Here is a 22,963-nt window from a genome sequence, read left to right on the forward strand (position 1 = left end):
ATAGAGTTAAGCTTAAATGAATGCGTGGTGGACGGCGATAGCGGTGAATAGAAAAAGGGGTGGAAAGGAGTGTATGCGGTGGTGGCTCAACACTTCCCTTGTCAGTATATACAGCTGCTATGAATATAATTTACATGCAAATGGAGAGATGCTGCAGTCAAGCATCACAGAGTGTGAGTGTGTTTTAACAATAATGGTCGGGTTGCATTTAAATTCTCATCCATTCAGGGATAACAATATAATCTTCTTCCTCAGGCTCTAAAACAGCTGTTTGAGCTGTTTGTGTGTGTGTGTGTAAGTACACATCCACGTGCATGTAGATTTTTTTTTTTTCCTTTCTCTTTTTTTGGGATGAGTATGTGTGGGTGACTGCTGCTGCGGCTCTGTGTTGCCATGGTGACAGTTGAACTTCAGGATGAGGTTGAGGCTTCTACCGTAGTTGAAGTTGATGCTGTTGCATAAGGCAAAGTGTAACACACACACACGCAGATAGACACTCAGATACACTTGGTACGAGGCGATTACCGTTGCTCTTTTCTGGAACGTGTCTGTATTGATGAAACAGGCCGTGTGAGGACTAGTGTCACGCCACTGACCCTCAGGAGACACAAGTAAGAGACTGAATATTTCATGACCTTTACTGCATACTGTGAAAAATCATCCGGGCACTTTTGTATACTGTATAGTTAAGTTTTAAGTCCTGACTTTTTTTTTTTCCTTACAACGGATCCAAACTCATCTCAAGTAAGTTAATATCACCTGTTTGCAATCTGACATTTTTGAACTTTTAAAAAACTACACTGTAAACAGCACTGTTAGAGATCATTACTAGTAGAGCGATGCAACATATTCTCATTTCATTTCTTTTAGAAAACTGCATTGGAAACAACTGTTTTAAAAAGTTAAAAGCATGATATTAAGACAAAATCACATTATTTTAATGCACCAAGTTTAGCGAGCCAATGTAATTTTAGTACAAAGAGACAGAGAGACGCTGTAGTATCACTGATACTGTGTCCATTAAGGGCAGTTATGAGTCATTAATAAATCATTATTTTTATCTTTACAAGTGAGTCTTGGGTGTCGTTATGTCACTTGATTGCAATTTAACTATTTTCAGTAATGTCCCTAAATCAAACACAATATTCTATTTACCAGTGGAGCAACAACATCACTGTTATCACTCACTTCTAGAGGAACTTTAGAGGAAAACTAGCTTTTTCAAAAGTTAAAAGCCTGATAATGAGACAAAGAAGTGTTATTTTTTACTGCGTTTCATGATACTGACACTTGTTTATAGAAAAGATTTATGAAACGTCATTAGAAAAGAGCATTTTGGAAAGTTGTATGATAAAGACAAAATCATTACAGACTACATTTATTCATTCAAGTATAAATAAGGTACAATACATGATAGATCAGGGAGAAGTCTTTGAGAATAAGTACTGTAAAGTACATAGCTAATGACTTTTTTTTTTTTTAAAGAGAGCTAGAAAATGAGAGACAGTGAGAAAAAGCATATTGGACGAGTACTCTGGGAAAAAAGTAGGTCTTCAAGCCATTTTTCAAGACAGAAAATCACATGATGTTAATGCACCAAATTCAGTGAGTCAGTGTCATTTTTACTAAAGTACAGAGACGGACTGAGAGAGACAGAGGGAAGGAGACGTCCGGGTAGTATCTCTGACATTGTGCGTCCATAAAGGACGATGGAGAAGAGAGAGAGAGAGAAAGTGAGCTATGAAAGCCAGAAGAAGAGAGGGAGAATAAGAGGGGGAAAGAGTACAAATTGGTGGAGGGGGCACCGGGCAGCCATAATGCGCCAATTAGTTCCACTACCCGTTAGTCCCAGCTCTGCTCTTGGTTTCCCTTTGATCCATCTAATTTTAACAATTATAATACATTGTTTCCATGCAGAGAAGAACAGCGTAGGATGGAGTTTAACCCGTTGATAGCTGTTTTTTTCTAACATATCTCACTATTCAAACTGTCCTTTTTCTTTATTTACTGTATGATATGAAATAAAGTGTATAAATTTTTAATGGAAACCGTGAGAGTGAGCATTTTTGGGCTTGCTTAATAAATTATGCATTGATTATTTACATGCAGTTTGCATATATACACTTTATTATGCATGGGAAATGGTTTATTTATGTTCTGTTTGTGTGTTTAGGTTTATGCACACACAGATAAAACCAAAGCGTGCTCTTCCTACGCCACTGTTCCCATTGTACGTTTGTATTTTTATGTTTCTCCAGCAGATGTAGGGGCGTAATTGGTGCTGGAGATGATTAAGTATGTGTGTGTCTGTCTGTAAGTTGCGCTGACTCAAAGCAAGACTCATTACACTCGCAGCAAGGCCTCACATTGAGGCTAATTACCACCTTTTGCCCCGAAGACACACACGTAACACACTCACAAACACACATTCTCTCACACTTGCACATACCTTTATTGGAAGACCTCCAATGGCAGCCCCATAAAACCAGGCAGGAGTTTGTTGTCTGCTGGTGCCAGAAGGTGCAAACAACATCCCTGCAGAAGGCTGCCATGTTCCAGCTCGTCTCTTTAGAAAAGCCAGTAACTGGCACAGTCAGTGGATGCCTAGTGACCAGAGAAAGAATGAATGCTTTCATACAAGTCCAAGTGTGTGTGTATGCGTGTGTGTGTGTGTGTGTGTGTGTGTGTGTGTGTGTGTGTGTGTGTGTGTGTGTGTGTTTTCATCTCCATTTGTGCCTGTGTAATGAGTGCCTGGGGAAAATCAATACATTATTGCAAATATGCCACAATCTCATATTGCTAAATTTGCATTTCATGACTGTCGGTGCAAAAACTCTCAGCGCTCGCTAACAATGTTTTCTCAAATGATGCATTTAACAAAAAAACCTGAAAATATGGTGATAGTTTTGGTTTGTGTTGGAATTTGGGGTCTTGAGGTTATAGTGTATTAATCCCAGAGCTGTTTTACATGTTCATGGTAAATCCAAGTTAACTCTTCAGTCTGAATTCTGACCATTAATGTGATGTGGCATTTTCTTTTTGAAGCTGCGGATAAGAAACAGGTTGTGAGAAATATTATTTATTCACTTTCTTGAGTTAGACAAGAGGATCGAGGCCACTTTCATGCCTGTGCGCTAATGTGAATGAAGCTAAAGCCGTTAGCTTAGCATAAAGGCTGGTACCAGTATCCTTTTTATCATTTCTGTTTGTGTTCAGATTAAACAAATGAGGCTCAATGTGTTCATTACTGACTGATGAAACTTTGGAGAGACTAGAGAGGCTAGCTGTTTTCCCTCTTCCAGTTTATGCTAAGCTAAGCTAATCTCCTCATGGTTCAACCTCCATACTTGGCATAAATCAGAACGAAAGCATATTTTACAAAATGTCAAACTTTTTTCAGCTGTTTTAAAGTCTCTTAAGTCCAAATCCAGTCTCAAGCTAGTTTAAAATCAGGTCTCATGTCGCTTAATCCTTCATTTAAGAGGAAATGATTAAGTCTTTCTGATCTGACAGTTAAAATGAGACATCATTTTCTTTTCAAAGCTGTGTTAATAGTATCTTTAGATAACTGAGACCACGTCCTTTCCATGCCTAATAATTCAATATTCAAGATATGTTGCTAGGCACCGCTTGCCTGTCGCTGGCTTATTTACTTTTAAATGCTTCAAGATTTTACTATGTCAAAGCCTACAAGTCAGGTCTTTAGGCAGTGAAGTCCAAGTCCTCATATTTGTGACTTAAGTTTGGCTCGAGTCTCTGATAAATTCTTCTTATTCAGATACTTTGCTGCCTTAAGGAACAACAATTTGATATTAATTTGGCTGAACAGAAAGGATCAGAGTCGTAAATTACAATAGAATTACCAACTAATTTAATCAGTCTTTCCATGCCTGCCCCTTGATTATGTGTCTCTCTGCGTGAGTGTGTGTGAGTCTCATAAAGGATACGTCACTGGTATGTGTGCATCTAACGTCACAACTAACAGCTTGAACACAGCTGTCCGAGCCATGTTGATTATGTAATAATAATAATAATAATAATAATAATAATGACATGATGTATGCATTTGCTGAGGGGCCTTTTATATCATTATGCATTCATCAGTGCTTCCCTGAGAGCTCTGCAGTGCACTCCGGTGTTTTACTCTGTGAAACTCCTTTTCTGGATAGCACTATTATCCTCTATTTGAGGCTGATGATGATGATGATGGTGGTGATAATTTGTTACCTTTATGCAGTTTTTTGATATAATCTAGTGTTATCCAGTCTGAAAGCCTTTGAACACTTGCTCTCTATAAAAGCTGTTTTAAATTATGCAAATGAGAGTAAGAGTCATCATTTTTTTTTGCTAGCGCAGTAGCTTTTGACCCAGCATTTCTTGTGAATTTGCAGAAAAAAAACAGAACAAACACATCCTAACTTTTTGTATGCTACAATGTAGGGATGTAGCTAATGAGCCAATAATCCAAAAATTGTTTATAAAATGTCAGAAAATAGTAAAAAATGCCAAATCACAATTTCCCAGAGCCAGAGGTGACATCATCAAAATGTTTTTATTGTCTGACCAACAGTCCAAAACTAACACAAATTCAATTTACAATGATATAAAATAGAGAAAAGCGGCAAATCTTCACATTTCAGAAGCTGGAACCAGCAACCAGTTTGGACATTTTTGCTTCATAAATGACCTAAATCATGTCACTGAACCTTTAATGTAACTTAATGGTTAATATTTTGTCTTTATTCAGGTATTGAAGATCAGCCTTATTGGACACAGAAAACGGATCTTGGCCTCGTTGGGGGACCGGCTACACGAAGACACCCCACAGAAACCTCCGCGGGCCATCTCCCTACGGGTGAGTGAGTCTCAGTGAGTGGACTGTGTGTTGTATGAACCATGATGACTCTGGGTAATATCTGAATTACTGTGGATTCGAATTACTATGAACTCATCAGACAGAGAAAAAAGCACTTGGTCCGTTCCCAGATGGCTGCGTATTTCTCTGAGGGAACTACAGCCTCCCCACTGCTGCTGTTACCGCCCAACTGATTACCCAAATCTCTCAGGCAGGCACAAAATGGCTGACCCACTGCAGTTTCCTCCCTGCCGGCATGTCCTGGATACTAATCACAACGAACCGGCTTTCCCTCTCCCATCGGGTCTACGCTCTAATGTCTTTATAATAGTCTCTTGCTCCTTGTGTTTTTGAGCCAGGGGAGGCCCTCTGCTTCACGAGTTTTCTGCTCCTGCAAACATCCCAAACTGTCCGCTGTGTCTCAACATGTTCATGTGAGAATTGCAGTTTTGTAATAAGCCTCAAAATAAGTGAAAAAAAAAAATCACTGGGGTTTGTTATTGATTAATCAGTTGATTCTTTTTTTTAGCTGAGTCAATAAAACGTCAGAAAATACTAAAAAAAATGCCTGTCACTGTCTCCCAGGACCCACAGTGACGTCCTCAAACTGCTCGTTTTGTCTAGCCAACAAATACAAAGTTATAAAACTTCAGCTCACATGGTCCAGAGAGGAAAATGAAGAAATTCCTCAGAAAAAAGCCTCTTCTATTAAGTTTTCTCACATGTAATCAACTGAAAGTGTTTAACCTCTCAGGAGAAATAACTCACCTTCCAGTGTATAAGACAATTACACCAATAAAACACAGAACAGTCCTTATTCTTTTGTGAATTTTAGTCTCTGCTCAGCTTGTAAAGCCACTTAAATGAGCATCATTTTCAAGAGTCTAGCTGATGCTTTCACTTAAAGTGACTCACACTGAGCAGACACGGCTTCGGCGTTGTGCTTAAAGACAGTCTGATGGACCTGCTGAGACCTTCTGGTAACTGGACAAGATCCTCGTCCCCAATTTTACAAAGCAATTTTCGATACGAGTACACAGCAGTGTGGCGACACCGTGGCTGAATAATAAAATGTGACAACGCACAGTGAATGCAATTGCCCTACTTATTGTACTTACAGCAGTGACACAGCACATTATAAAATGATGTGTCCCCCCCCCCTCTCTTAACTCCCCCGTCTGTCCCAGGAGCCCGGCGGGAACCACACTCCTCCCCAGCTCAGCCCGTCGGTCGGCCAAGCGGCGTACACGGCGGGGGTCCCGGGTGGATCTCTGGACGTGCAGCACCTCATCATGCAGGCGGACGCCCGGCGCAGGCAGCGCAGCAATGACAACTACTTCGAGGACGTGCCGCGATCCAAGCTGGAGCGACAGATGGCCCAAGTCAGCATGGTGAGGAAAGGGGAGGAGAGGATGGGTGGATGAATGGAGGCAGGGAGAGGAAGAGAGAGATGGACTCGAGGAGATTATTATGAATGATCATAGATATACATCAGACTGGCTTAATAGTTCAAGGAAGAGTCATGACGTTCTCCTCAATGTCAAAAAACAACAAATATTTACTCCTGTTTAAATGTTTGCTAAAAACTACAGTACCCAGCTTTAACGCTAGACTTATCCTTTATTAACAAATGTGTTCTTTGAAGTTTTCTCTCCGCTGTAATCTACTCATAATAGAAAAAGTTTGTTGGAACCTCACTGCTAGATGCCACTAAATCTGACGCACTGGTCCTTTAACTAATGAGGCTTCAAGCGGTATCACATTTCCAATCAGGAAAAGTGGAATAAATCTTAATCATAAATGAAATATCACAGCAATTAACTGCTGATCTCTAACAGATACAAGATGCGAGCCAAAAATGTTTTATCTGCCTGTTTGGTTGTTGGAAATCCAACATTAATAATCTGCAGCAGGCGGACCATCTGACACCGGCAGCCATCTTTGCTTGTTTAGAGCTCCTATAAATTTTACGAATAAGGAAATTTATGCCTGAAACTTTGTGCGATAAAATGTTAAATCACAATTAACTGGATAAAGTGCAACAGTTATTTTGCTGTACTTAAAATCAGGCGTAATCTCCTGTAATCTGTCTCTGATACACACATACACGGAAGCTGCTTGTCATTATAGAAAAACATGTATTTTCAGCTTCTATATCAGATGATTTAATAGTCTATAGTTTTGCGTAAACAAGACATACAATTCATAAGCCTCTCATCATCTTTCCAGCCAATTGTACTCTCATCCAAATGCAAAATTAGAACTTTATGACTCCCAATCAACAACAGCACAATGACTCACACACACACACACACACACACTTAAACATGAGCATGAGGCAGCAGCTGTGTTTTGATTCAGTATGATTAGGGTCTTTTTTGTGTCTCCGTGTGAATCAAAGAGCTTATCAGTGCAGACCAACACACACTTATGGTTACACCGGTGAATCTCTTCAGTGTGTGTGTGTGTGTCACAGTGGATCCCCGTTTTCTAGACATAACACTGTGAGGTGGCACTGATGAGTCAGCTTTGTCAGAATAGAAGGCAAACAATTAGAGAAAAGAGGAGAGATCTTTATTTTCTGTTTCATTACCCTTCTTCTCTGACTGTCACCACATTTATGGCAAATGTTTGTCCCTCCCAAGTCCTCCATGTGGCTCTTCCCTCACCTTCTGTTCTTTTCAGTTCCTCGTTATTTTGTGCACAAGTGCAACAGCTGACTTCTTTCTTGACGCATCTTTGGCCTGTATCGCAGCACATTAAAAAACTCGAAGATTTCCAGCGGAGTCCCTCACTGTGGTCAAAGAAAGTGGGAAGATTGGTTGTAATATTATTAAGCTGGTGTAGTTTAGCATAAATTTGGCTGATGCTGGTTTCTAAAGGCTTATCCCCAGGCTGTTTATCCAACATCTTTGCATCTGATTATAAGATCTCACCTCCACAGTCCCACGGCAACTTTCTAACGGGGATTTTAACACACAAGCAATCAGATATGGAAATGCACATAAACATGCACAGGAGGCCACTTCACACACACAAAGTCTGGCACAAGAAAAATCATCTGGTTTCATTTTTCAAAGAATGAAAAGACCATAAAACAAGCTTAATTGTTATCCACAGACATCTGAGAAGTATGCAGATGGGATTAAGGTATTTCCTTTGTTTAAAAGGTGAAAGCTTACTGGGTGAAAGAGAGGCGAGCAGCAGCTAAAGGTCTTAAAGTGAGCTAAAGTATGGGAACGTTTAGAAGCCGAGCATAATTCATCCGAGTTTAATTTCCTCTTGGATGTTCTGTGAAGCGTGTCCTTTGAAGGCATGTTAATGTTCATGTCGGGAAAGCTGTTACATTAAGAATTTACACTCGAGCTCGGCGCGCACACGCGTTTATCAGGCCAACGAGTCATGTCGACATGGGATACGCAGAAACAAGCCTGAATGTAATGCCACATCTTGTAAGCCGGTGTGATCCTGTCTCTGTCCTTACACGCTATTGGTTGTTGTTTCAGGCAGGCGAGTGGTGCGAGCCAATCACGTTGCGTCCGCCCAACGAGGCCACCTCGTCCACTCCGGTGCAGTACTGGCAGCATCACCCCGAGAAGCTCATCTTTCAGTCCTGTGACTACGAAGCATATGTGAGTCCACCAACTATATGTGTGTGTGTGTGTGTGTGTGTGTGTGAATTCACAAATATGTGCAACTGTATGCTGGACTGCAACCAATAATTACTTTCATTACTGATTAATATGCCTATGATTTACTCAATTAATTGATGAATTGTTTGGTCCAATTGTTTGGTTTTTAATTTCCAAAAACTCAAGCTGATGTGTTCAAACTACTTGTTTTGTCCAAAACCAACAGATATTGGGTTTACTATCATAGAGGACAAAGAAAACCAGCAAATATTCATAATTTGAGAATCAGGAACCAGTGAATTCGTGGCATTTTTGCTTAAAATTTACGACAAATCAACTCTTATCGATTTATTTTCTGTCAATCAACTCACTGATAAATCAGCTCATCGTTTCCTTGTCATCAATACACACTGAAGGTAATAATAGTAAAGATCAATGATACTGAACTCAACCTTTCAGGGAGTATCGCCTTCGTTATTCTCAGCACTTTGGTAAATTTAGATGTTTGCCGGTTACATAAAGGATGTTACATGTCCACGTTACCACGGATACGGCCTTGCACTTCTTTGTATTTTTATACAGCGTGCTCAGCAACCAGACTGCAATGATTATCTACTTGGGGCAGGTAAAACACTGCAGAAAGCAATTTGATGCTCATCCAAGCTGATGATACTGAAGGCCATTGGCTCTCAGAAATCCTGAGGAGGAAGGGAAGTGGGTATCTCAGAAATACATCCTCGGATTGGTGATGCAAATATGAAGACTTCTGGTGGATGAACGTTAGGAGATTAGGTAAGAGAGTGTGGGATAAGGAGAGGAAAAAGATAGTCGGAGAGGGATTGAAAATTCAAGTTTGAACAAATAGGATGATATAGGAAATCAAATGTGACGCTGAAATCAAATATGAATGAAAGCAAGAAGATGAGACGGGAGCAGTGAATAAAAGATCCCGAGAGCATGTCTTCCCCTCACTTAAAAAATCTCCCCTTCTTCGTTTTCTCACCTCAGAAGATTGATAGCGAAAGTGTGGACCATTAGGTTTTCTGACAGATGTACAACTACACAGGCGGCGTGTTTGGGCGGATGGTGTGGGGGTGGGGGTGGAGACACGCGACGGGTGGGCCGCCGAGGGAAAACGTGGCGGTGCTTTCATGGAGCCGTTTATGACAACATCTCTAACGTTTCGCTGTCCCAGGACAACTGGCTCCAGAAAGCAGAGAAAGTGAGATAAATGAGCAGGAGCCACAACAGAGGGGGAGGCAGAGCACAAAGTGTGAATATTGGCAAGCTGAAGGGAGATGGAGAGTGAATAAGAATAAATTAGATGGATAAGACACTGATGAGAAGAAGAAGAAAGAGAAGAGTGTTTTGTGTTTATGTTAATGGAGAATGAGGGATGGTAAAAAGCCAAACAGGCTAAATAAAGGATGCATCAGTGCTGTTCTCATTTTCATTCGAGGCTCTGAGTAAACAAAAACCCCTTTCCTCCACTTTCAGCAGATGACATCTTAACTTCATAACGTCAGCTTTACAACCAGAGCTCCAAAGTATTATCTGAATATTATCAAATCCATTTCCAGATGGTCTAACATCATTACTACGCTCTACATCGTAAACAGCCAGTGTTATCTCAACGTTGAATCTCTTCTGTATTAATCTAAAAGCTTCTGTAGATACACTGAATACACCAGATATTATTGAATTCTTCCGGGTATTACTGTTATCAGTCTGTTTTGCACGATTACCACCCAAATTGTCTAAAAGATTTCAAAATTCACAAACTTATGTTGTCCTTTGTGACTGATGTAAAAAAAACAAAAAATCAGCATCATTTCATTCACGTTTCTGTCTATTTTAAACCTGGACATTAAATGAGATAACAACACATTAGAGCTGCAACAATTAGTCAATTAATCAACAAGTCAATAAAGAGAAAATCTGCAACTATTTTAATAATCAAATAATCGTTTTAGCCATTTTTTTAAAGCAAAAATGTCAAATATTTAGTTGTTGCAGCTCCTCATATGTAAGAATTTGAAACTTTTCTGTCATACATGATAGTAAGCTGAGTATCTTTGGATTTTGGACTGTTGATCTGACAAAATAAGACATTTGAAAACAACACCTGGAGCTTTTTTTTTTTTTTAGAAAAACTCTATTTCCAGGCATTTTATAGACAAAACCATTAATCGATTAGTTGAGAAAATAACCGTCAGTTGCAGCCCTATAACACATGACTTAGAGTTAAACTGCTCGCATCACTGTGCCAAAATAAAGCCTCTAAGAGCTTCTGGCATGGCTGCAGACTCTTAGTCTTGCAGACATCTGTGAATCGTATTTGGAACTTATGAAAGGCTTGTGTGTTTGTGTACACCAACAATAACTGCCACGGAGACATGGTGGACAAGACAGCAGTTGGCCTTGTGTGCAGCTGTAATATAATTTCTAAGATAACTGCGAGCAACCCCGCCATAACAGCGACTTAACATCGTTAGCTCGAGTCAAGACAAAGTACTAACAGGCTCAGACGATCTCTCTGTGATCCGCCGAGGACCAGACTGAAAATATGACTGAGACACAGTCTGTGCTACATTAAAAAAAAAAAAACTCATGGTTTGCCCAAGAGTTTCTTATGCCTCCACAATCAACTGTATCGCTAATTAAATGTATGATAAATCCTGTGAGGTAGATATTCAGTATTTTGGTGTAATTTACTGTAGAGTCAAACAGATGAGGTAAAAGATGTAAATATTTCTCTTCTAATCCACTAAAAGCCTTGTTAGGGGCCCACTTTTGGAAATAAGGCACCTTCCATCGGTGGGAAGGGCACCGCAAGGTGGTAAATGTCACACCCATTAAGTGCTCTAATGTCGACATAAACATTGTCCCTGTAAAACACTGTCACCATTAGTAGCTTCTTTATTAAATCAGATACTACGTGTGCAGAATGTCTGACCGCAAAGTGGCGTCCAGACAGACGGATCTGCCAGACTCCCGCGTTAATGTCCCTCCAGGAGCCTCTCAAGGTTGATGCACTGTGTGTGTATGTGTGTATTTAATGAATCTCCATGTCAGTGCAGCTTAATGTAAACAGGGCTTTCATAAAAATTAGTAGCAACTTCATAAATAATGGATCAGATGCATTTTATAATTAGTAAACTAAATGAATACATTTTACATTTTTATCAGTTTATTTCAGTAAGATAAAACAAATACTTCATATAATTCAACTAGAATATGACTGTCCCCGCTGCTGGACTGTGTCGCCATGATTTTTTGTTTTGAGTTTATTTGTCGAACAAACATTTCCTGGTTCAAGCTTTTCAACAATGAGCCCACTGGAGTGTTTGGCAGATATTAGCAGGTTAATAGCTTTGGTCAACAAGACTTTTTGTCCCCATACTTTCAGGTGTTATGGTAATAAAGTGATAACGTCAAAGGTATTAAGCCTACTCTATCATGTTGGATCTTTGAGTCCAATCATGATCAGAACACAGAGGACCATGAGTAACTTATTATGGCTGCCAGTTCAGACTAGTTTAAACAATTTGACCGTCAAATACAAGCAAGCAGCACACGTACAGTTTGGTATTTTCCTGACTTTGAAATTTGCTTTGCCCAATCTCTGTGGTACTGTGGTGCCCAGTGCTGCATGCATTATGAACTGCCGGGAGGTTGTTGGTTGAGTTGTTGGTGTTTTTTGTGGAAAATGAGTCTTAGACGTCTCAGAACCACCTCTGATTTTGGAGCCAAGTCACTCCGCTGCCACTTGGGTGATTTTATCAACAAGAGCGACTAAATACTTGCTGTAAATAACGGATTAATGCTTGAAATATAAATAAGTTATTTTAATTAGTTAGTTAAAGCTCCACCTTCAGTTCATTAAATCACTGCAGCGTCTGAAGGCAGCAGGACTGATATGTTGATAAATCCGTAGCCTGCGAGAAGCGCCGCGCCAGAGCGCCGTGCCGTTACGCACGGCCGTTCACTGTGTTTAGCTTCATTAAATCAGCTGAAACCGACACCAGGTCTCTACTCACATCAGACTGGTCAGTTATAACTCAATATTCTCAATATTATTCAATGCAAACGCTGTTGTGTAGCATTAATTACTAAACTATGTGACCATTTACGAGATGAGGCAGGCTACATTAGAGTTATGGCTAAAACAGCGTCAGTCCCATCATGACTATTACATCATCCAAAGCTGGATGTCTCCCCACCTCAAAACTCCAGCGCCACTGGCTGTGGTTAAGCATTGTGTACAGCCACAACCAGGCAGTGACATACTGTACCATCTATATTCCCTGTTGTGTATTTACAAAGCATGTGTTTGTGTCTTCTCCACAGTACCTGGGCTCCATGCTGGTGAAGGAGCTGAGAGGGACGGAGTCCACACAAGACGCTTGTGCCAAGATGAGGGTAAAGCACTGTCTAACACACTACTACACTGCTGCTGCTAACATGAACATGACTTGAAGGATAATTCTGATTTATTATGACTTATAAATCTCACTCAAGTTTACTGCTGAGATCTGGCAACACTGTTACATTGCTAAAAATGAGTGAAAGAAGCTACAAAAATAAGACCCGAGTTGTAATAAATCATAATTATCTTTTAATTGGGCTCTATTAAAATGAGACCAGTCGAGTCTGATTATACTCATAACATGCCAAGCCCCTTCTAGTGTGTAACCACTCGACATGAGTGCACGTGGCTGCACCTGTGGCTTTAATTTAATAAGTATTCTCTACAAAATCTGGGACACAGTCTCATAGTCTGAGTGCCCTCACACTCACACTGGAACTTAAACAAACATAACATATTATGACGGTGGATTAAGTGTATTGAGGGATTTATTTTTAATATACTTGCCTGGTTGGCTTGATACCCGACGATCCCTCTTTTTTACCTCAAATCACCTTATCTGTTCGTTTCACTTCTCACTCCTTTATTCTTCCTCTCCTTCTCTGTTTCTCTCTGGCTGTTAGCAGTCTCCCGCTATCCATGTCTTCTCTTCCTCCATGCTCATTCTTAACATATTTTCCTGTAGCACTGACTCCCTCTCTCTCCTCTGGCCCTCAATTCATATCTCTCATTCTCATCCCGTGCTGCTGCAGTGTGAAGATAAATTTTAATATTCATGAGAGAAGCTTTCTGTTTCTCCTCTCTCCTCCTCCTCCTTTTTCTTCTGTCTTTATATTTTCATCGCCACATCAGAAGGCATCTTTATTTCTTTTCATTTCTCTCCTCTCTCAGCTTGACACACCTTCGCTGTACGCCGAGGTTGTAATTAAGTGCATCGTGTGTACATCGCTTCCCAGCATCCCCTCCTTTCATCCGTCCCTCCATCCCTCCGCCGTGGAGGTACATGTGGATGTTTAAATCGCAACTTCACATGCCTCTAGCTGGGTATCTGCTAGCGAAACCGGGCGGCGCTGCCTTTGTCAGCTTTTCGGCACTACCTGATCCTGACAGAGCTGAACCGCAGCGGCAACACGCTGCGAGCGGGGAGGAAAGAACAGAACAAAGAAAAGAAACCAGATATGGAACAGATAGCTGTGAGGAGATTCGACAGGAGGAGAGAAAGGAAGGATGTAAGGAGTGTGATAGAAACGTGGATGGTGGGAGAAGGAGATGACAAGTGATGAAAGACAAGAAGTGATACAGAGAAAAAGCAGGAGAGAGGGACTGAATCTCACGTCTAGTTCTTTGAATATATTAAAGATTTTTGGCAGGTAGAATGACAGCTTGGAGGGTGACGCAGACGTCGCTGTAAATCACACCATTCTCCACAGCACCTTACTGCATAATGAGTTTAAATATATGTAATTGAAACACGTTAAATGCCAGCATGTAATTAAAAGGCATGAGGAGAGATAATACAGTGGGGGCCCTGATATGGCTTAAAAGCTAATAGACTTATTGGATTTGCGGCGCTGAAGTCAGTCGGGTTTAGAAATGTAATTCAGAAGCGGTTCTTTTTCATGGAGGCACCTTACAACCTTTGACCTTTGGAGATCATTTGAATTGATTCTAGTAATCAAGGAGGAAACCTACTGTTCAATGACTTTATTCATTCTGTTTAGATTTCCATGTTTTGTTTTTTTTTTTCTCACGTACTTGTAGACCCGAGGAAAGCTTCGCAGACATGGTTTAAGTCTTTTATAAAAACTTATTATTAAATTCAGTGGTGATCTTTACCAACTGCGATTCATTCATCTGGAACGAATTATAATTTTTTTAACCGTGGAGTGTTAAAAGTCCAAGAGTGCAAAAAAATGAGGGCGGTGCACTTTTCAATAAAAGGGATGTACGTTGTAATAAAGTACCTCAACAGTCATTGCTGCCTCTCTCCTCTTTCTGTCTCTACCTTTTGTGTTTCGTGCACTCCAAGAAGTCGACAGAACAGATGAAGAAAGTGCCGACCATCGTGCTCTCTGTTTCCTACAAAGGAGTGAAGTTCATCGATGCCACAAACAAGGTAATGCTCGCCGCTCACTTCCTGTGATGCCTACTGTAAATAACACGTAAAAGGTCACGCTTTTGAACGTGAACCTGAGTGGCATTCAGAGATGTCGGGCAACGGCAGCGCTGACGTCTACTCCTGCTGCAGTCCGACTGATTTAAAACCATACAGTGTGAAAATCAATAAGGTGTAAAAGGGCAGTAATCAGTATGGAACAGATGAACTGAATGTTAAGAAAGATCAATAACAAACTCAGTCCAATAAAGCCTTAATGGATTGCTTTAAATGTGCTTTTACACATTTGTCTCCTCTAACCTGGGCTCATAAGGAGTTTTTATGTGACTCGGCTTATTCCTTCAACATCTGGAGTGACATTTGAGTGATATTTGTCCAGTGTGTCCAACTTCAAGACCAAAAAAATAGTTTTTACGTCCGTGCATGTGTAAATAAGTTTGGGTTTCTGTCATTGAGACAATATTATCACACCTGTCTTGTCAATCCAAATAATAATTCACACTAAATAATCAATAATAGGACGGCAATAATATTGTCACAGAAATCCACAAATTACATCTGCTGCATTCACGCAATGGTGGCAAAATGAAACAACAGACTGATTGGCAGCCTTGTAGTTACACCAGAATAAACTAGTATTTGTAGGGTTTAATTAACAAGTACAAATAACTAATGGCTACTTTTAAATGAGTTGAACTGATTCTGTTAGTGTTAATACTGGTTTATATTAAAATATTACTGCCAGCCATGGAGCCATCTTTCCATACGTACCGTTTTGCAAAATTCACATCTGTTTTCTCAAAGTCCTCAAATCCTGTTGTTACTACTACCGACAATGTACACTGACAGTACATGTACATACAAAACACAGAATGATAGAAGGGAAGAAGTAATAGTATTGGTAATGAATCAATTAAAGGGATAAGGCACACTAAAAAGGAAATCATCAATCTGGATTCACCTCTTAGGGACATTTTTTACAAAAGTTGCAAGTGTCCTCAACTTATCTGCTGTTCCGGTGTAGGGAGTGGATTTCTCACTCATCTTACAAAAGCAATCAATAGGCCTATTTTTGTAGAATCAAAAGGCAAAGACGATACTGACCAGTATGACATAATGGGCACCTCACCTATTGTGTGTTATGTAAGTCCTCTTTGTTCTTTCCTCTGGTGAAATCATCTGCTCCATATTGATTTTTCACCACGATATTTTGTTGTGAAGTTTTTGATTTGCTGTCCTTAAAAACTCTTTTTTTTTTGTATTCTGTTTGAATATATTCTAACAGACACTGCACCGCATTTGCTCTTTTCACAATTTACATGATTATGATTTGCATGATTAAATCTGTTCCTGTGTAATTACCACTGAAGAGGAGGTGTAGCTTAAGCAAAACAGACCAGTAGTTGCAACTCAGTGTGAAGAAAACATTTAGCACTAAGCAACTTCCAACTTAAAAATCATGTTTTCCTAATGTTAGCCCTCACTGAAACTTTTTTTGGGGGGCTTTGATGTTCTACAATTCGCAGCACTGAGATGTGCTTTAATTAACGCAAAGTCTGAGTGTTCTCCAGTGACATTACCAGAGGACAAATTCCAACTCAGCAACTCCAGAAAACTCTCAAACCAAAATTATGCCACAGTTATTATGGTTTTGGGATGTGTGAAATGAGATGAATAATAAATCAGATTTGTTTTTCCATAGAGTGGCTCACTGGGGATAATCAACAGTCTTGGTTGAAATAAGCATTTCACTCTGCACCTCTTTATCTTTCTTCCTCTTTTTCTCTGTCTTTTGTTCCTGTTCTCTTTCTGCAGAATATCATCGCAGAGCATGAGATCCGTAACATCTCGTGTGCAGCTCAGGATCCAGAGGATCTGTCTACATTTGCCTACATCACCAAAGACCTCAAGTCCAGTCACCACTACTGCCATGTCTTCACTGCTTTTGACGTGGTCAGTGCCGAATCTTTCTATTTAACAGCGAATATCATACTCGGCGTGCTTGTAATATCGCATCGTATTCTCACGCCTGTTTGTCTTTGCCCTCTTATCAGAACTTGGCGTATGAGATCATCCTGACACTCGGCCAAGCCTTCGAGGTGGCCTACCAGCTGGCCCTGCAGGCTAGGAAGAGCGGCCACGGATCGTCCACGCTGCCCGAGAGCTTCGACAGCAAGCCCAGCAAACCTGTCCCCAAACCCCGTGTCAACATCCGCAAATCTGTAAGCATCCATGCCGCACCAGCCGCACAACCGTTTGAAGGAAAAATCCATCCTAAATGGAAAATTAACATCAGCAACTCCGGTTGTTTTCGACGATCTGGATTTGACGAATGTTGGTTTAAAGTGAAAAGAAACTGTGAAACCTTTTGAAAGGTGATGACTTCTTTATAAACTCGATCTTTTAGATGTTCTTTGCAAAACTGATACACACTACAGGATTATTTAGTTAAGAAAACTTGTGATTTAAGATGGATTTTCACCTCTCACCTTTCGACTCAGAACTCAAATTTAGCCGTTATATTTCCGCTTCTAATCAAATCTCACCAGCATCCCATTAACTTTCTGTCCCATTTACACTGGAATCTGTCCATAATTTCCATCCCTCTGCTCTGATCCGTCCCAGTCTCTCATCCCTGCTCATGTATGTAGTTTGAACTCCCAGTTTGGCTTACTGGTATTATCCTGGAATGCTCGTGTTCTGTGTGTTTCGAGTCTCTCGGCCCAGCGGAGGTTGTGCGGAGATGTGGGTGGATATTTGACCTGTTAAGCATCTGTTCGGTCTTGCTCTCCCTGCAGTCTCTTACACAAGTCAAGTCAAATTTATTTATACAAGCACCAAATTATAACAGAAGTTATCTCAGGGCACTTTTTTCCATATAAAGCGGGTCTAGACCGTACCCTTTACAATATTATTTACAGAGACCCAACATTCCCTTATGAGCGAGCATTTGGCGACGGTGGCAAGGAAAAACTCCCTGTTTCTGGGCTGACTGATGAGGCCTGTTTGCATTGGGCTCCGGGGAGTCTCGCTTGGCTCGCCTCACTGTGTGTGTGTGTGTTTGCATGTAAGAAGATAAAGAATCCTCATGTGGAAGGTTCTTACATACTGCAGCCTCGCACAAAGAAGTAATTTATTGACATTTCAGTCCATCAGAGCCTCATCAAAATGCTGTAGAGTGCGAGGGTCTCTTATGGAGTATGTATCTGAGCATCAAGAGTGTTTACCCCATGCTTTTTGTTGGTGTGCAGTACTCTGCTTTATGTAGGGCTGCCTATCATATGAACATTTTCTATACTATATGATAGTGTTGAATCAGTACCAGTTAGGACTGCCTCTTACATCAAGCGTAAATGGTTCATATCATCAGTCGAGGAGCCCGGTTACAAACGTCATCTCGTCATGGCAATCATTGGACTTTTTAGCTGAGTCATTGTACACAGAGCAAAAGAACAGAACAACATGGCAGGCCAGAAACTCTTACAAACATAGTCTTGTCTCAAAATGACATAATTGCAAACCTCACTGTAATGGATGTATTTACTCCCTCGTTTCTGCTCTCAGCTGCAGTGTTGAAAGCTAGAGACGTCGGCTAAGCTACTTTGGAAACAGACTAAGTCTGCAACCAATGATTGTGATAATCCATTATTCCTCTGGTTATTTTCTAGATCAAATGATTCAGTGTTTGATTATAAAAAAAATGTCTGAAAATTATGAAAAATGCACAATTTTCTAAAGTCTTCAAATTGATTGTTTTGTCCAACCAACAGTCCATCAAATATTCAGTTTACTATCACGTAAGACAAAGAAAAGCAGCAAATTATCACAATTTAGAAGCTGCAGCCAGGTAATGTTTGGCATTTTTACTTAAATAATTCCTTAAATGATGATGAAATTAATTATTAAAATAGTTAGTTGCTTAGATTATTTTCCTATCCTTCACATAGTCCCATCTGTGACCTTAGCACTCGCATATATTACTCTGTGATTCGGTCAGTACGTAACAGTTGTTGTATTTCGGTCGGTCAGCCCAGCTTCATGTGATACTAGATACTCGTGTCCCACATTCTATCATAAAATTTCTGTGTGTGTCCATGTGTGATTGTGTGTGGCCTTACTTCATGCCTCCTCCAACCACAGTGTCACAAAGTCTATTTGTGACCCTGTCAACCTCTCATTAACCCCAAAGAGAGCTTTAAAATAGTCACGCTAACCCACTCCGCGCACGCTTCCCTCCTCCTCCGCCGCTGCCGCACATCGGCGAGCGCGTTTGTGTGTCTAAAGTGCCGGGCGTAGAGTTACGGTGGCTGCTATATCAGTGTGTCTGGACCAAATTTAAATCCACCAACATTTCTGTGAGTCATGGAAGAAAGATGGTGCTGGAGGAGAGGAGCGGTGGCTTCGGAGGAATGGTCTCACTTTCTAAAGTTAGAGTGAGATGTGAGACGGTGAGGAAAGACGGAGGAAGAGAACGCGTGCAGTATTTGTGTTCTCTCTCCTCCTGTGTGTGTGTGTGTGTGTGTGTATGTGGGGAGGGGTCTGTGCCTACAGAGATGATGGACGATGGCATGTGTAGACTCAATCTGCTGACTCCGCTACCGTTACATTAACCATTAATTGCCTTTTTCTTCCCTGTGTTCATATATATATATATATATATATATATATATATATATATATATGTATATGTGTGTGTGTGTGTGTGTGTGGTGTAGTTAATGGCTTGTGGTGTGCAGCAGGGCAAAGATACTGCAGGATTCACTTAATATTCCCGCCACCTGCCAGCCGTAATCTCCATCTTGCAGCACCTCCCAAGCCTCTGTGCTTTAAAATACTGTTGCTTTGTTTCTCTGGCCCCCGAGATAGATCAGATATCTGCTTCTCCACACCCTCTCATTATCATCTTTATGGTGTGTGTGTGTGTGTGTGTGTCTCATGTGAGCACATCTGCTTGTAAATCTCCCTCAACATCCACTTAACTTGCCCTTATGAGTGTGACCGTGTCTGATGTGACTCTGTTGTCTTTGATCGGCATCGGCATGTTACTGTAATCTGAGTGTAGCTTTAATAAAGCGTAGAAATGCATTTCCCTAACCCTGTATGATGAGTTTTACCGTTTTCTTAAAACAAGTGAAAAAAGCCTGCCAGTGATGTGAAAATAGCTTGTTTCCAAGCAGCTGATTTCTTTCCAGGAGCTCTGGTGGCCAACTTTTACACCTGAATTTCTACTTTATTTAAAAACTCAACTCAATTGAGACTTAACTTGAAGCTTTCTCACTTCATTGGCAGGATTTTTCATCAATTTGGAGAAAAAAAAAATGAGTCTGGCTTGTGACGATGCTTTTTGCAGAGTGATGCTTTGTACAGTTGCCGAGCCGTATTTATCTCGCTGCGAGTGTTGTTGCCATGCAGGAGCTGCTTTATAAATGTGCCGTAACATGGCGTACTCTTGCTTGAGTTTTGCTGTAATGCAGTAATGCTGCTGTCCCGAGCTGTTGCCAGGGCGATGACTTTGCTGCCATGTTGTTGCCATGGTTTTGCTTTGGTTTTGGGAGTGTTGTCTTTCCCTGTTGCCACGCAGCTACTCTGCCATCGCTGTGGTTTTTTTTTTTTTTTTTTTTTTTGCCTTGCTGCTTTGTTTTTGTTGTGTCCGGTGGCGTTGCTGAGCAGGCGCACTTTGACCTTTGTATGACCTCTGCCCCTGTAGGTCATCATGTCCCCTTCCAGCCGCTGGTCACTGGGCCACATTTACACCCCTCACCGGCCTCCTCTCCACCCTCCTCTTCCTCCCCCTCGACTCTTCCATCTTCCTCACAAAGCTCAGTCACAGGTCCTCCACGCTTTTCCTTCTCTTATCCTTTATTTCCACATGATTTTCCTTTTTAGTCAAGGAGAAAGCGGCATCTGTAAGTGCTCCCATTTTATTCTGTCGCTTTTATTCAACTGACTCTGCATCCGTGTGTTCTGCTGTGTTTGTGTGTCTCAGTCCTCCACAGTTACTTCCTTCTATCTCCATATCAACAGTCGGTCTCGCAAAGCCAACACACTTCATTTCTTTACAGCTAATATAAAGCAGAATACAGACCTTCGCTTTAGTGCCACAGTCAGATTTTATGTGCCCAGTGAATCGATTCAAACCCTGGATGGGTATACGCTGCCTCGTATCTGAGATGGTAAATGTATGAATAAAAAGTGTTTCAAGCAATAACAGTGCTTCAAAATAACTAAATGTTTATAAAAAAAATCCCCGAAAACCACCTCAGTCCTTTAAATGCCTGATTGAATGTTTTTATGAATGTTGTGCTTTTTGCTCTGATCCACACTCTGTCTCACTCATCCACATCTTCATCTCATACAGCTGAATTTTTTTTTTTTTTTTTTTTTTTTAAAAAGGGCCATCAAAAGAAGACTATTAAAGCGTACATAGCGTGCCAAGAAATGATTCAGTTCAAAAAGCGGCGGTACAGACTCCCGTTGCATTCTGTGTGCATTCATTTGGCACCGGCTTGGATCACAGAGGTTGTTGCAGTTTCACTAAACACTAATCACACGCTGGATGTCCTGTCCATCCTGCAGAAGAGTGGTCAGGGTGCTGATGTTAAACCTTTTAAGAAGGCAGACTTGATTCTGTGTGGTTGATGAATTTGATCCTGGTGTCGCTCTGGGCAAGTTTTTTTTATTAAAGGGAGACTTTGCTGATTATCAACCAGCATTGTATCATTGCGATGCAGGTTGTATATGCAAATGAACGATGTTTCCATGTTGAGCTACCCGCTCATTTGCCAGTAAAAGTCTGAGATCTGCCTTAGACTACAAACTACATTTCCTTACTTTCTGTAGTGGTGCCTTCAAGGACTGTACAAGGTGGGTCTGCCAAAACACTCTGCTAGCGGAAAAGCAGACACTTAAATATCATACTATTGAATACTTTAAGATATCAGCATATTTGGAAGAAAACTAGTTTAATGACGCGAGGTCGAGTATCGTGCTGTGGAATCAGACACAACAGATTGCGGAGGAAAAAACGACCACCGGAGCTCCAGTCCAGCAGCCTCAATCGGTGACCAGTGAGGATCGTCAGGAAAAATAGAGACAGAACTGAAAACTTCGCTGTGCTTGTTTTCCAACAGAATATTGTATCGGACTTTGTCGGCTCTGAATACAGAACAGCGGCTGTGTTACCTGTAACTTGAGGCCGCATTCAGCTTGAGCACAATCCAGTCCCAGTTCCTCGTCGTCATCCAAAATAAATTAAAAGAAACAGTGTTTGCTTGCAGTTTTTCACCCTTTCATACACAATTGTTTCCCTAAACAAGCTGAGATGAAATGGCAGAGGTTTTTTTGACTGTCCACCATCACTGGCAGCTCTGGCTTGTGTGCAACTCTGGGAAAGTTTGCACTGATCCACTCCAGCGCGCCGTTTGTTATATGATCCTTGCACACCGGTACGATATATCCAGACTCAATGAGGAAAGTTGTTTTTTAAATGAAAATAAGCCTCCGCAAAGAGATATAATACTTTGTCTCTGCTAACCAGCGGCTCTGCTGGATGGACTAGAAACTAGTCTATCATATATCATCATACATATCATGATATGTATGTACTTATCAGGATATGAAATGATCTATCTGGATATGAGATTTTCTTCATATTGCGCAGCCTTAAGGAGACCTAGTTTTAAGAAGTCGTCATATTCACAGTGGTGAATTTTCCCTTTAAGCATGATGGTGTTGTGGTGTTGCAAGATTAAGAGTGTGTTTGTCCGTAATCCTGTAACCCCATAACAAGATTGTAAGGTTTTGCTGGGGTTGTCCGAGTGTGTGTGTGTGTGAGAGAGAGAGAGAGAGAGAGGATAGAGAACTGGATTATTATTATAGTTACTTTCAGTATTGTTGCTGTAGCAGTGTGTTGGGGGAAGATAAGAGAAACATAACTCTGTTAGCAAATTGCAGAACTCTGAGATTAACCTTGTTCACTCCAACAACACTGA

General features: G+C 40.8%; 1 protein-coding gene and 1 long non-coding RNA gene across 14 annotated transcripts in view; one reads left to right on the top strand and one right to left on the bottom strand.

The window, feature by feature from the left end:
- Nucleotides 1-22,963, top strand: part of anks1b (ankyrin repeat and sterile alpha motif domain containing 1B) — a 236,357-nt gene that overhangs the window by 209,876 nt on the left and 3,518 nt on the right. For 3 of the 6 annotated variants that reach the window (XM_044343242.1, XM_044343246.1, XM_044343247.1), the window contains 8 exons: nucleotides 4,748-4,855; nucleotides 6,043-6,246; nucleotides 8,362-8,487; nucleotides 12,838-12,909; nucleotides 14,886-14,972; nucleotides 16,788-16,925; nucleotides 17,027-17,194; nucleotides 20,680-20,802. In XM_044343242.1, coding sequence (XP_044199177.1) covers nucleotides 4,748-4,855; nucleotides 6,043-6,246; nucleotides 8,362-8,487; nucleotides 12,838-12,909; nucleotides 14,886-14,972; nucleotides 16,788-16,925; nucleotides 17,027-17,194; nucleotides 20,680-20,802 — 1,026 coding nt within the window. The remainder of the gene's footprint in view (nucleotides 1-4,747; nucleotides 4,856-6,042; nucleotides 6,247-8,361; nucleotides 8,488-12,837; nucleotides 12,910-14,885; nucleotides 14,973-16,787; nucleotides 16,926-17,026; nucleotides 17,195-20,679; nucleotides 20,803-22,963) is intronic. The other 3 variants (XM_044343243.1, XM_044343244.1, XM_044343245.1) reach the window with 3 other exon arrangements.
- Nucleotides 1-22,963, bottom strand: part of LOC122975065 — a 105,576-nt gene that overhangs the window by 57,933 nt on the left and 24,680 nt on the right. For 7 of the 8 annotated variants that reach the window (XR_006400558.1, XR_006400559.1, XR_006400560.1 and 4 more), the window contains exon 3: nucleotides 2,450-2,604. This is a non-coding gene — a long non-coding RNA (uncharacterized LOC122975065). Of the gene's footprint in view, nucleotides 1-2,449; nucleotides 2,605-7,524; nucleotides 7,650-22,963 lie in introns of all 8 variants that reach the window. The other variant, XR_006400562.1, reaches the window with a different exon arrangement.

This window comes from Thunnus albacares, chromosome 23, assembly GCF_914725855.1.
Source record: "Thunnus albacares chromosome 23, fThuAlb1.1, whole genome shotgun sequence".
Classification (NCBI taxonomy): domain Eukaryota; kingdom Metazoa; phylum Chordata; class Actinopteri; order Scombriformes; family Scombridae; genus Thunnus; species Thunnus albacares.